This window comes from Ochotona princeps, chromosome 2 (genome assembly GCF_030435755.1).
Source record: "Ochotona princeps isolate mOchPri1 chromosome 2, mOchPri1.hap1, whole genome shotgun sequence".
NCBI lineage: Eukaryota > Metazoa > Chordata > Mammalia > Lagomorpha > Ochotonidae > Ochotona > Ochotona princeps.
In genome coordinates this window covers 158,712,302-158,725,385 of record NC_080833.1, presented here as the reverse complement: position 1 = coordinate 158,725,385, position 13,084 = coordinate 158,712,302, and the positions used below count along the sequence as shown (strand labels likewise).

Below are 13,084 nucleotides of genomic sequence, written 5' to 3'. Positions count from 1 at the left end.
CAGGGTACACATAAAACAGTTACTTCGTAAATATTCAAGATGGTCATGGTCTCTGACAAATTCTGATAGCTCAGATGCAAACATTTTAGAAAACTTATTTATATTTACTGGAAAGTCAGATCAGATTTTAGAGAGAGGAGGGGAGACGAAGAGAGAGAGGCACATCTTCTGTGTACTGACTCACTGACCAAATGGCCACAACAGCCAGAGCTGAGCCAATCTGAAGCCAGGAGCCAGGAGCCTCCTCCAGGTCTCCCATGTGGGTACAGGGTCCCATGGCTTTGTGCCGTCCTCCACTGCTTTCCCAGGCCACAGGCAGAAAGCTGGGTGGGAAATAGAGCAGCTGGAGTAGGAACCGGGCCTGACATGGGATCCTGGCCCTTGAAAAATGAGGATTTAGCCAGGCCCACAAGCATTATTTTAATGTTCATGAAACTACAATGAGTATGGTGATTTGCATAAACTCTCTTACATTTTTCGTATATGAAGTGTTTTTGCCCCATTTATTTTCTTTTTGAGGGCTTTCCCCTCTTTGGGCTTGTTAATGTGAATCTGAAATTACTGCACTACAATCCAAAAAGACCATGGGAAAGACACATCTTAATTTTTTAAAGTAATTTCTAAGCAAATTTCATACCTCACTTCATTATCAATATAGCAAAAAACCCAAAGATGTATTAAAAAATACCTCTGGTTTTGTCTGCAGCTACAGAAATCATATTATAGTTATTGCAAATAATATGAACTGTCATTTACACAAAGTTACTTTGAAATTAAACCTCTTAAAATTGAGATGTCAAAGAAGTAGTTACAGGATGTGGTTAAGAACTGGCATTTTCTAACATATTGGCCACTCAATACCATGTTAATTAACTTCATGATATTGTTAATTTCGATTTTTCTTCCTGTTATTAAAGTTGTGTAGTGACATCTCATTGGAGGAGATGATATTCTGCCAGCTCTACTTTCAGACCAAGGATGGTCTCCCAATGAAACTGTTGAATTTATCTGCATGATAAGATGCTGGACTCTGCATGGTCCATGCCCTCAATGAATGAATCATGACTGGATATGATCTGTATTGCTGTAACAATATGGAGGAATTCAATATGGGGGGAGGGCTTGGGGAAATCCCAGAGCCTATGGAACTGTGTCATAAAATGATATAAAATTTTTAAAAAAGAAATTAAACCTCTTGCTAGATCTTACCTTCATAAAGAAGCACATACATAAAGGCTTGAAAACCATTTTGATAATTGTATTTCAGCATCATGTGCTTCCTTTATAAACCTGTATATTCTAAATGTGAAGAAGCATCTTTGCAGGGCTGCTGCTTTGGCCCAGTGAATTAAGCTGCAGCCTGCAATGCAGGCACCCCATTTGACACCTGTTCAAGTCCCCGTCTGCTGCTAGGCCCAGAAAAGCAATAAAAGATGGCCCAAGTGCCAGGACCCCTGTTCCCACGTGGGAGACCCGGATGAGGCTCCTGGTTCCTGGCTTTGCATGGAGTAGCCTGACTGCTGTGGCCATTTGGGGAGTGAGTCCACAGAAGCAAGAGCTCCCTCTCCTTTTTTCTCTGTATCTCTCCCTTGCTCTCTCTCTCTGTAACTCTGCTTATCAAATGCATAAAATAAATCTCTTTGGAACAAAGCAGCAAGTTTCTGAGGAGAGTTGCACAGGTTTCACTGGTGAGGTTCATCGTGTGCGCATGTGTGCGCTCACAGACACACACACAACCGATCAACAAGTGGACCTCAATACCGCAATGCTGGGAGCCAGGGGAGAATTCTGCTTTCTGTCTGAGCCTGGGCTTGGACCTGGTCCCCCTGTGTTTGTCTCAGACTTATCTGTGCCTCAGGCACCCTCTTGCTCAGTGCCTAGCACTGTTGTGGGTGCTCAGCAGCTTCTCGGTAAAGTGTGTGGAAGGAGTAGACACCAGGAATAGAACCTTGTTGAACTTGGCACATAAGTAGTTCTGTTGGCTAAGGTGGGCATGTGTGAAAGTGTGAGTGTGCATGTGTGGGCACACATAGTAGGCTTGCGAAGTAGGGACCATGACTGGGAAATGGGGTACATACAGTAAGACATTTCTTTTAAAAGAAATTCAAAACAGACCTCTGGAAGGTTCTTCCCTAAGAAGCCTGCTGGCAGTGTGAAAGCAATCCCCCCTCCTCTGTGAACACCCCACCCAGCCTCACGTGACCACCTCTTTCTCCCCCAACAGGGGAGGGCGCCCCAGGATATATAAGCCTCCCTGGAGCTCGGGCATGAGCCAGCGGGGCCACCCATCCAGACACCTCGCGGCACAGGAGAGCTTTCCAGAAGAAGCCTCACCCAGCCTCTGCACAGAGGTTGTCTGTACACATCACTGCAGCTGCAGGCCCAAGATGCCAGCTGTCCAGCTGCTGCTTCTGGCCTGCCTGGGGTGGGGCGTGGGAGCCAGGACAGCCCAACTCCGCAAGGCGAATGACCGGAGTGGCCGCTGCCAGTACACCTTCACTGTAGCCAGCCCCAATGAATCCAGCTGCCCCGAGCAGGGCCAAGCCATGTCAGCCATCCAGGACCTACAGCGAGACAGCAGCACCCAGCGTGCAGATCTGGAGTCCACCAAAGCCCGGCTCAGTTCCCTAGAGAGCATCCTGCAGCGCATGACCATGCAGCAGACCGACGGGCCCCAGGAGACCCGAGAGAGCTTGCAGGAGGAGCTGGACGCCCTGAGGCAGGAGCGGGATCAGCTAGAAAGCCAAAGCAGGGAGCTGGAGGCAGCCTACTCCAACCTGCTCCAGGAGAAGTCAGCGCTGGAGGAAGAGAAGCAGCGCCTGGTGCGGGAGAATGCGGATCTGGCCGGGAGATGGGAGAGCAGCAGCCAGGAGGTGGCCAGGCTGATCAGGGGCCAGTGTCCCCAGACTCGAGACACTTCGCCGGAAGTGACCCCTGGCTCCAGGGAAGGTAAGAGTACGGGCTGGAGGGACCCTTTAGGCCAGCAGGTGATGGGGTTCATGGTGACCCATTACAGGTGCTCTGGACTTCTTGCCAGAGACTGTACATCTAGCACAAAGCAGGTGAGTTAACAACTATCATTTCTCACATATTTGTAGTGATTCAGCTCTAGTGGCTTTGTTTAGTGGTTCTGAGTTCTTTTGTCCATCCTGATGGGATTTTCACAGTCCCGAGCAGCAGGAAAAGTGTAAGGGCCACGTGAGCTGTACATGTGCATGACTGAGCTACCAGCTGTCCCTTTGGAAAGTTACCATCTTTTGAATCTTTGCCCAGAGATTGGTACTCCTGTTTTGGGGGGATTAAAATGGTCTCTGTTTACTAAATCACGTAAAATTTATGAAATGACAAGCTGTAAGTTAATTTCTTTTGATTTTGTATGTCTTTTCTTGGCAAAATGAAGAGGCGATGGCCCCTTTCCCTCTCTGTGTGGCTTTGGAAACTTTCCCACTCCTTGCCAAATGCCAGCCCTTTACCTAGCAGTCCCGACAGCGCAGGTGTCTTCTTGCTGGAATGTTCCTCTGTCCACCCTAGTCCCGCCGGTGTGGCCAATACCCTGGGTGTATGCCACTTTTCGTGAAAGTTGTGTTTCCAAATATTATCCATCGGTAAGTGTTCTGATCATGAGGAAGGGAGTGGTCACCTCCAGTGTGGCGATCTGTCTGGGCCCTTTTGAGATGTCAGTGTCGAGACAGAGGAAGGGGGAGAGAGGCATCGGTGTCGCCAAGGGAGTGGGTGGTCCTGAGTGCCTCCTCTACCGGGGGAGCCACGTGGGGCAGGTGGGATATAACAGACTCAAGACACGCTGCTTGTCAGACCATGCTCTTCTATTAACACTCGGTTTCTTGGGTGAAACAATGATGCTGTGTCTCTTTGTTGTATGCGCTTGGGATTACTTAGGGCTAAGCGCTGAGGGTTAAATGTCAGATTAACTGCAACTGAGTCTCAGTTCAGCAAACACCGCATCTCTGGAGAGTAAGGAAAAAAGATGAAATCAATGTGACACAAGTAGCGATCTGTAAAGCCATCTAAGAGAACAGTACCTGGAGTACCACTCTGCTTTCTGTGAGTGTGAAAATACTCAAAGGGCTGAGAAAATATTTTCTTATAAAGCTTCCTCTGGGAAAATGAGATCTGCACAGGTGTGAGACTGGAAACCTAAGTCAATGCCTCCAGGTGACGCTGGGCAGGTCACTGACCCCACGAGGCACCTTCATTTCTTAATCATAACCTGACCAAGAAAACTCCTGCTGTGAATAATAATCCCTGTGGGATCCAAATAAAGTAAACATAAGATATAAAGGATTAAAAAAATCCTAGACTGTTAGAACTGCAAGTGATCCAATTCTGAATTTTACTGAGGGAAATGATCTTCCAAGACACTAAGGGGCCAAGTCTCAGAGCTTCTCAGGGCTGCAACTGAGACACAGGTAACTGGAAACAGAAGTTATGTGAAGTAGTCCTGATGTAGCGTGTTAACTGAATGAGGCTACAGTGTCTGCCATGGCTCGTGTGTGTGTGCTTGTGTGTGTACTTGTGTGTGCGTGTACGTGTGTGTACTTTGTGTGTGTGTATGTGTGTGAGCGTGTGTGTGTGTGTGTGTGTGTGTGTTCTGGGAAGGTGTAGGGACAGAGGCAGTCTGGTTGGTTGTTCTGTGGTCATGTAATAAGTCTTGAGGAATTTATTAGATGCGTTCTCTAGTTTTACATTTTCTTTCCACTTTTTTCAATTTCCTCTACTCTTTTCTGCAGTAAGGGCAACAGTTTATTACCATGAACTTCAAACTTGGAACTTTTCCTCTAGTAGTCAGGCCCTTTGATGAACAGGAAATTACATTAGTGTAGGAATGTGGGACTGGAAAGGTGCCTGCCAGGCCCATTTTTTTTTTTTTTTTTTTTTTTTTTTTTTTTTTTTAGAGAGGAGTGCCAATATACAGAGAGGAGAGAGAGAGAGAGAGAGAGAGGAAGATCTTCCATTCTCTGATTCACTTCTCAAATGGCTGCAGTGGCTAGAACTGAGCTGAGTTGAGACAGAGCCAGGAGCCAGGAGCTTCTTCTGAATTTCCCACGCGGGTGCAGGCTCCCAAGGCTTTGGGCCATCCTTCACTGCTTTCCCAGGCCACAAGCAGGGAGCTGGATGGGAAGCGGAGCTGCTGGGATTAGAACCAGAGCCCTTATGGGATCCCGGTGGATGCAAGGAAACGACTTTAGCTGCTAGGCTACTGCACTGGCCTCCCCCAACCCATGTTTGCAGATGTGGAAGCTAAGACCCAGGGAGGTAACTCAGCAACCACACAGCCCCCTAGCCAGCTAGTGACAGAGCCAGGACAAACACTCCAGCTTTTCCTATGAGGATCAGTGAGCTTCTAGACCCCAGCTGGCTGCTGGTTTACAGAACCTATAGGCTAGTGGCAGAAAGGTACAGAAACATTTGGGATAACCGGTCAGCCTCGCGGCCAGGGCTTAGGGAATAAAGGGTATTTGGAAGGGCTGGAATTTAAGTGTGGCTGGGCTTTCATGGGACAGTGGCAAGAAATGGTGGTGTGGCTAGCTTGGGGTGACCCTCAGGGAAGCTGAGAGGACAAAGGTTATGTACAAGAGGTGGTCTGGCTCAGGCCTCACGGTTCCAATGGTCCCCCACTTCCTCTGTGATGCAGTTGTTACACAGAGAAAAGTCTCTTCAGAATTTACAGAAATAATTGGCTTTGATATTCATATAATGTGACACAAAAACTTCTTACTGTATACCTATTTCTGTAGTTCTATACTTATCTAACCCTATGTGTATACACACAATTATTTATATACATGGGTACTTCAAAAAGTTCATGGAAAGAGAATATTACAAACAATGCCTATTATTAAATTAAATGTCCATTTCTGGCACCAAAATGAACTTAATTTTTAATCCCACTTTTCCACAAGCCTTTGAAAGTTCCTCTCCAGCTGGCATGTCCATGATACGCGGCTGTAGGAGCCAGCATGGTTCCGGGCAAGCCCCTTCGCCTACACAGAAAGACGCCACCTGACACAGGTTCTCGAACACACATTGGTTCTAGAGATTGCACAGGTTAAAACAGCCCCTGGCACGAAGAGCTACTCACTTACCTCCGCTTGCCCAGAACCTTTGTCACAGCTTGTGGATACCGCTGGCAGCCTTGCTTTTCTTCATTTACGTGATTGTGTCATATCGCCCAAACTTTTCAGGTGGTGACAGAAAGTGTCTACAACAGTCATCGCGCTGGTCAAGGAACCGAGCTTCCAGGCTGACCTTCTAGAAGGTGATGCCACAAAAGCAGGGATAAGGCCAGAGAAATTCCAGAACTGTATTTAGACATGAACCTTTACCACAGACAGAATCGCAATAACAGAAACAAATGGAAGTCCCACTATGGAAGCCAAGCTAACAGCGTTTTTGGGGATCTCCTTGCTGAACACCATTGTTTAATCCCTAATCCTTAGGACAGCCTCAGCCTCCTGGGGCTCAGAGAGGTTGGAGCATTAGCCCAGAGTCAGCCAGCTGAGCTATGCAGAGCTGAGTTGGCCTTCTCCCAACTGCTTTCCCACCTGTGGCCGTCTCGCCAGGCGCCCGGCTGTGGGAGTCTGAGCGCCGCCAGAGACTGCTGGCAGACAGGACCAAGTCGAAGCCAGCAACCTCTCCTGCCAACAGGGAACTGGCCTTGCCGTCTTTCCGGACGCCATTCCCTGCCTTATGTTTTGCTGTGGCTTTTGTTTACTCGCAGGGAAGCACGGGAGGCTTGGTTCCTGCAAAGGTGCTCCTGGGGGAAGTAGTGGCACCAGCATGGGAACTCAGCCACCCCCTTGCACACACACACTCTCACACACACACACATGCACCATTGGGCTCTTCTCTTCTGGCACTCTGGGCACACAGTCTGGGAGCTCTGTGTTGAGTGTGCAAGCCCCTGAGTCACTGTCCCGGGAGCTGAGTAGCTCTCATTTCGCTGCCAGGAAGAGGCTGGGCCCAATTGGGAGAAAAAGCACACAGCCAATGGAGCCAAGCAAGCTCATTACACAGGGGTTTGAACTAGGAATGAAAGACGGTAAGATGACAGAAGGAGCCCCACATGGCACCTAGGGCTGCAGGAGGGTTCTAGAGGATGACAACCGAAGGAGTCATTCCTCCCTGGGAAGGTGGGGTCCCGGCCTGAGTGTGCCGGTGGGACAGATGGCCTCAGAACCCCATCCGGCAGCGTCCTTGTCGAAGGGTAGTGGGAAGCTCATGCCAAGCCAAGCCTGAAAGTCACCAGGTCACCGAGAAGCGCGCTCAGCACCGCCTGCAGTGTCCTTCCCGCGCCCCCTGCTGGGGCAGCCCGGCATCGCGCTCGGCCCTGGACCGGTGCGTCCAGCTCCCCGCTGCCCAAATCCTCACGTCCAGGAAGACACTCGAGTCACACTTCACCTCCTCATAAATCAGACCTTCCGAATTATTTGAATTGTGTAAAACTTTTTTTTTCCTGAACATCCTTCTCTGTGCTTGGCATGTTGCTAGGCAGTTTATTATGTGTGAGCTTCGTAATTAAGGGATTGTTTTTAAAAGTCCCCAAAGTACAGAGAACAGAATGAAGGCCGGAAGTATCCATCGCGCCTCTCCTCCAGTCAGCGCTGTCTGTACTTGCTTTCTGTGGTGTTCTTCGTCTTCCCCTTCCTCACGGGAGTGGTCGTCGCAGAGCACGTGCCCGACACCAGAGCTCCGAAATGCTGTTGAAATGCCACCATCCTCCACTTAGTCAACCCTTGGTCCATTTCCTCTCACAGTACAATTGTGTCTCTCTCTTTTCACAGCTTCCCAGTGGAATTTGGACACATTGGCCTTCCAGGAGCTGAAATCAGAGTTAACGGAGGTTCCCGCTTCCCGAATCTTGAAGGAGAGCCACCCGCCTGTCCGCTCCGAGGGTGAAGACAGAGACAGAGGTATGAATTCAGATGTCTTCCCCTTTGGAACCACGTGGCAGTGCCCATTGACTGGCTTTGTGTTCTAAGGACAGCTGACTGTCCACCGGCGCAGGGCAGCGCGTGGCCTGCCTGCCGGCGGAGGTTGGAGGTGGTGAGGGACAGAGAGCGTGCTGGCCAAGGTCTGTGTGAAGTTGGCTTTTCCCAGGAAAGGGCTGCGCCTGCCCACTCACACTTAGGATGCGGGGCTGAGCGGGGCCAGGCTGGGCTGAAGAGGACAGTTATGTTCATTTCACCCTCTTGATTGTCATCCAGAATTACTCATGAGTGAACAATAATGGTTTTCAATAGCCCCTCCGTGGCATTATCACGGCCAGCTGCAGAGCGAGCCCCACCTCCACACAACGCTGCTGCTGAGGGAACTTTACTTGCAAAGGCAGTTTGCTTTTCTCCAAAGTGTTTCCACCCAAAGCTTTGAGAGCCTTCAGGTACCCATGTCAGCGGTCATTGCTGCTAGCCCTGAAGTCATGACACATTTCAAACACGATTCTTTGAGCAACAGAATTCTTCAATGCGGAAACTCAAGATGCCCATTTAAACACAGAAATGTGTTTCAATTCCACTGAATCTGAATTTTTTTTTTCAGGAATAACATGTGGCTTTTTAAAATGATTTTTTTTTTAATTTTAAGAGAAATATATCGAGAGAAACCTTGCTTCTGCTGATTCACTGCCGAGATGGCCTCAACTGCCAGTGCTTGGTCAGGACCCGGCCCTGGGCCACCTTCTGCTGCTTCCGTGCGTGTTAACAGAGAAGGGGACCATCAGCGGAGTCGCTGAGACCCATGCGATGCAGGCATTGCAAGTGGTGGCTTAACTCACTACACCCTAACTCTAGCCTCTCACAATATTTTTGGGCCAAATAAATTTATGTTTTAATCCCATTTTCCATGAACTTGTAGAAAATTGCCTCCTATCTAGCTAATCAGCTAAACGTGAGAAACTGTTGTATAAAGATTGCTAGAATGAGTTGACTTTTCTGTCTCCTATTTTTTTCCAAGAGAAGATTTGATATTTTTATTGGAAAAGCAGAGTTACAGAGATAGAAGGAGAAACAGAGAAGAATTTTCTATCTGCCGGTTCACTCTTCCAACAGATGCAATGGCTGGGACATGGCTGAATCGAGCCAGGAGCCAAGCACTTGCCCCTGTTCCATAAGGGGGCAGGAGCCCAAGGGCAGGAGCCCAAGGACTTGAGCCATCTTCAGCTGTTTTCCCAGACCATAAGCAGGGAGCCGGATCAGGAATGAAACAGCTGGAACTCAAATGGGCACCCGTATGGGATGCTGGTGCCATGAGCAGAAATTGAAACTACTATGCTACTGCACAAGCCCCATGTCTCCTTTATTTTTTTTTTATCAAAAAATAAATATGCCATGAAAATCCTAGAGAATAATGTAATGGAGAGACATGAGTCCCTGGGCCGGCTTCAGTAAAACATGTCAAATGCAGTTGAAGCCATCATTAACCTTTGCAAGTATCACTGAGTTGAAATTACATGCCACTCACTGGGATCGCTCTATACCACACACTTAATCTAATCATAAGTAGGTTTAACATTTACAACAGCTCTGCTGCTCTAGGCACTGTTATTATAAGACCACTAAAGAGCTAAGTAACTTAGGCCAACTTTGACCATCAGCGAGCAGGTTAAACCCAGGTGGCCTGTCTGCAGGGTGCTGTCCTGGAACGTGCTTGAAAAGCGAACGTTGACCCTGCATCTTGTTTCTTCTTTCCTCAGGATGTGGGGAGCTAGTCTGGGTAGGTCAACCAGTCACACTGAGGACAGCGGAAACCATCACTGGCAAGTACGGGGTGTGGATGAGAGACCCGAAGCCCACCTTCCCCCACACCCAGGAGACCACGTGGAGAATTGACACGGTTGGGACTGACATCCACCAGGTTTTCGAGTATGAGCTCATCAGCCAGTTTGTGCAGGGCTACCCTTCAAAGGTCTACGTGCTGCCCAGGTCGCTGGAAAGCACGGGAGCCGTGGTATATGGGGGCAGCCTCTATTTCCAAGGTGCCGACTCCAGAATCGTGATCAGGTTTGAGCTCAACACGGAGACAGTGAAGGCTGAGAAGGAAATCCCTGCCGCCGGCTACCACGGGCAGTTTCCGTATTCCTGGGGAGGCTACACAGACATTGACTTGGCCGTAGATGAGACAGGTCTCTGGGTCATCTACAGCACTGAGGATGCCAAAGGTGCTATTGTCCTGTCCAAACTGAACCCAGAGAACCTGGCACTTGAACAGACCTGGGAGACCAATATCCGTAAGCAGTCTGTTGCCAACGCCTTCATCATCTGTGGCATCTTGTACACGGTCAGCAGCTACTCGTCGGCAGATGCCACCATCAACTTCGCTTATGACACCAGCACCGGGAACAGCAAGCCCTTGGCCATCCCCTTCCAGAACCGCTACAAGTACAGCAGCATGGTTGACTACAACCCCCTGGAGAAGAAGCTCTTTGCCTGGGACAACTTCAACATGGTCACCTATGACATCAAGCTGTCGAGGATGTGACAAGCCATCAGCTGCTGCTAGCAGAGGCAAAGGGGGCGGGTGTCCTGGGCTCCTGGAGGGAAGGCTGAAGGAGGGCCAGCCAGCCGGCCCCTGGCTGCACAGCGACTCGCTGCTTCCCAAGCTTTCACTCATCCACAAGGATGCAGCATCAGACCATTCTGCCGTCTGAGCACTCAGATATCTTGTAACAGACATCGCTTGCTTCGGTCAGCTTTCATAAGAATGTTTAGCCTGAAATAGTTCACATTTCCCAGTAATTTGAGATAGAAGAGGTCAAGCATGCCATAAATATCACTGTTTTGTGTGTCTCCTGGTTATTATAAGCTATCATCAAAAGCAGTACTTCTGAAGGAACGTGTAGCTCTTTGGCCAGCACCGACCTGCGGGAGATGCATTTACTATAATCGATTTCTAATGCTTTAGGTAGAATGCAGCTGGAGTCTATGTAACTACTTTGTGAAATAAAACTATATTGCACCACATTTTCTTGCCTGAGTTCATGACATCCGTCAGATAACTCCTTTGCAGAGAGTGGATTCCACACTGCTCTTCTGCCTCCCAAAGTTATTGGCCCTTCTTGAACAATCTTTCTAATCCCTCCCCCCGATTTCACCCTCTCCACTCCGGCTTCACGTCTATTCTTATTTTCATTATGGGCATGTATTTCATAAATCGTCATCTCAACAGACAAAACCTGATTGCATTCAATTTTGCTAATACTTAGAATTATAAAATACAGATCACAAAATGTGCCATCTTGGGGCTGGCGTTGTGACATAGTAAGCTAAGCCTCTGCGTAGTGGTGGCATTCCATATGGGTGCTAGTTCATGTCTTGGGTGTTCCATGTCTAATCCAGCTTCCTGTGGGAAAGCAGTGGAGCCTGGCCCACCTGCTTGGGCCCCTACATCCACATGGGAGACCAGGGAGAAGCTCTTGGCTCCTGGCTTCAGACCCACCTAGCTTCAGCTGTTGCAGCCAGTTGGGGAGTAAACTGCAGATGGAAGATGCCTCTCTCTCTCTCTCTCTCTCTCTCTCTCTCTCTCTAATTCTGACTTTCAAGTAAAAAGAAAAAATACCATCTTGACCAATTTTGAGGGCATAGTTTGTGATATTTAATACTTCATATGATTGAGCGGCTCTCATAACCCTCTGCAAAACTTGTTTCATCTTGTGAAACAGAAACTCCACATCCACCAAATAATAATTCCACTTGTAATAACCAATGGTCTGCCACAGACTGGGCCACTGCACTCACAGGGAGGCAAGGGAGCTGAGTCAGAGGGGTTTAGAGAGGGGAAACTGGAGGGCTAGTCCACATGGGAAACCTGAGCTGGGCTAAACAGCATTGCCTGCTGCCTGCTGGCACATGCAAAAGCTAGGCTGGGGAGCAAGCCTGGATGGGCTAGGCCACAGCACCTTCCCAGGAGTGTTGGGGCAGGGGGGGAAAGGCCCTGTCAGCTGGGCCATGGTACTCACCAGAATGCAAGAGAAAAGGATCTAGGAAGCAAATTCTGTAGGGGGGTTGTCTCTATGGAATTGCAGCACCTACCAGTTTCCACAGAGAGCTGGAGAGGGGGTGGTGACGGGCTGAGCCAGGCTAGATGAAAGAACTCACTGGACAGTGATCCACCTGACATGTGGGGGCTGGGGATCGGAGAAGCCTGGGTGGGGCCAACTGCAGCACCTGCCAATACACGCAAGGGCTGGGACAGAGAACAGACCATGCCAAGCAGGACCACTGCTCCTGCTGGCACACGTGAGATTCAGGGTTGGAAGCAAAACCTCCAAAGATTGAAGTACCCCAGGGCTCAGTTGAGGGCTTTTTCTTTTCTTTTTGTAAGATTTATGTAGGTTATTGCAAAGTCAGATTACAGATAGGAGGAGAGACGGAGAGACAGAGAGGAAGATCTTCCTTCCGATGATTCACCCCCCAAGTGGCCACAAAGGCCGGAGCTGAGTCGATCTGAAGCCAGGAGCTAGGAGCCTCCTCTGGGTTTCCCACATGGGTGCAGGCTCCCAAGGCTTTGGGCTGCCCTTGACTGCTTTCCCATGTCACAAGCAGGGAGCTGGATGGGAAGCAGGGCAGTCGTGATTAGAACCCGCACCCACGTGGGATCACAGCGTGTTCAAGCCAAGGACTTTAGCCACTAGGCCACCCTGCTGGGCCCAAGGGCTTTTTTATGTGCTCTTTTTATATACTTTTTAAAAATAGACTTTTTAATATACTCTTTTCTCTGGTGATGTCATTTGGTGTACTATTTTTATGTTGATGATCTTTAAAATTTTTATTAGTTATATTTATTTTTGATGATAGTGGATTAGGTTGATAAGGGGTCAAGGACTACAGGAAGGTGGGTGAGATCACCATTTCCACATTCTCTTGTTTTTCCTTCTTGTATATGGGGGAAGGGGGGAACAAGCAGAGAAACCACATACAACCTCATAAACTCCTCTTAACCCTAGGATAGAGGACACCTACTTGACACCAGCCCAGGGACCCTGATGTGGGTCACACTCCAAGGGTCTTGTTCAAGAGGTTTTGACAGTTCAATAGTTCTGAATTACTGCCGATCTCACCACTTCTATCAC

The 13,084-nt window shown here is 48.8% G+C and overlaps 1 protein-coding gene across 1 annotated transcript; it reads left to right on the top strand.

Annotated features, from left to right (window-relative positions):
• Positions 1 to 2,250: 2,250 nt before the first annotated feature.
• On the top strand, positions 2,251 to 10,824 carry MYOC (myocilin). Its single transcript, XM_004596292.4, has 3 exons — positions 2,251 to 2,949; positions 7,803 to 7,931; positions 9,710 to 10,824. The coding sequence occupies exons 1-3, from the start codon at positions 2,268 to 2,270 to the stop codon at positions 10,492 to 10,494; spliced, it is 1,596 nt and encodes a 531-aa protein (XP_004596349.2). The 5' UTR covers positions 2,251 to 2,267; the 3' UTR covers positions 10,495 to 10,824.
• The last annotated feature ends 2,260 nt before the right edge of the window (positions 10,825 to 13,084 follow it).

Coding starts and splice junctions, on each gene's coding strand:
- MYOC (XM_004596292.4), top strand. CDS start 2,268: ATGAGCCAGCGGGGCCACCCATCCAGACACCTCGCGGCACAGGAGAGC. Junction 2,950..7,802: donor GACCCCTGGCTCCAGGGAAG/GTAAGAGTACGG, acceptor CTCTTTTCACAG/CTTCCCAGTGGAATTTGGAC. Junction 7,932..9,709: donor GGGTGAAGACAGAGACAGAG/GTATGAATTCAG, acceptor TTCTTTCCTCAG/GATGTGGGGAGCTAGTCTGG.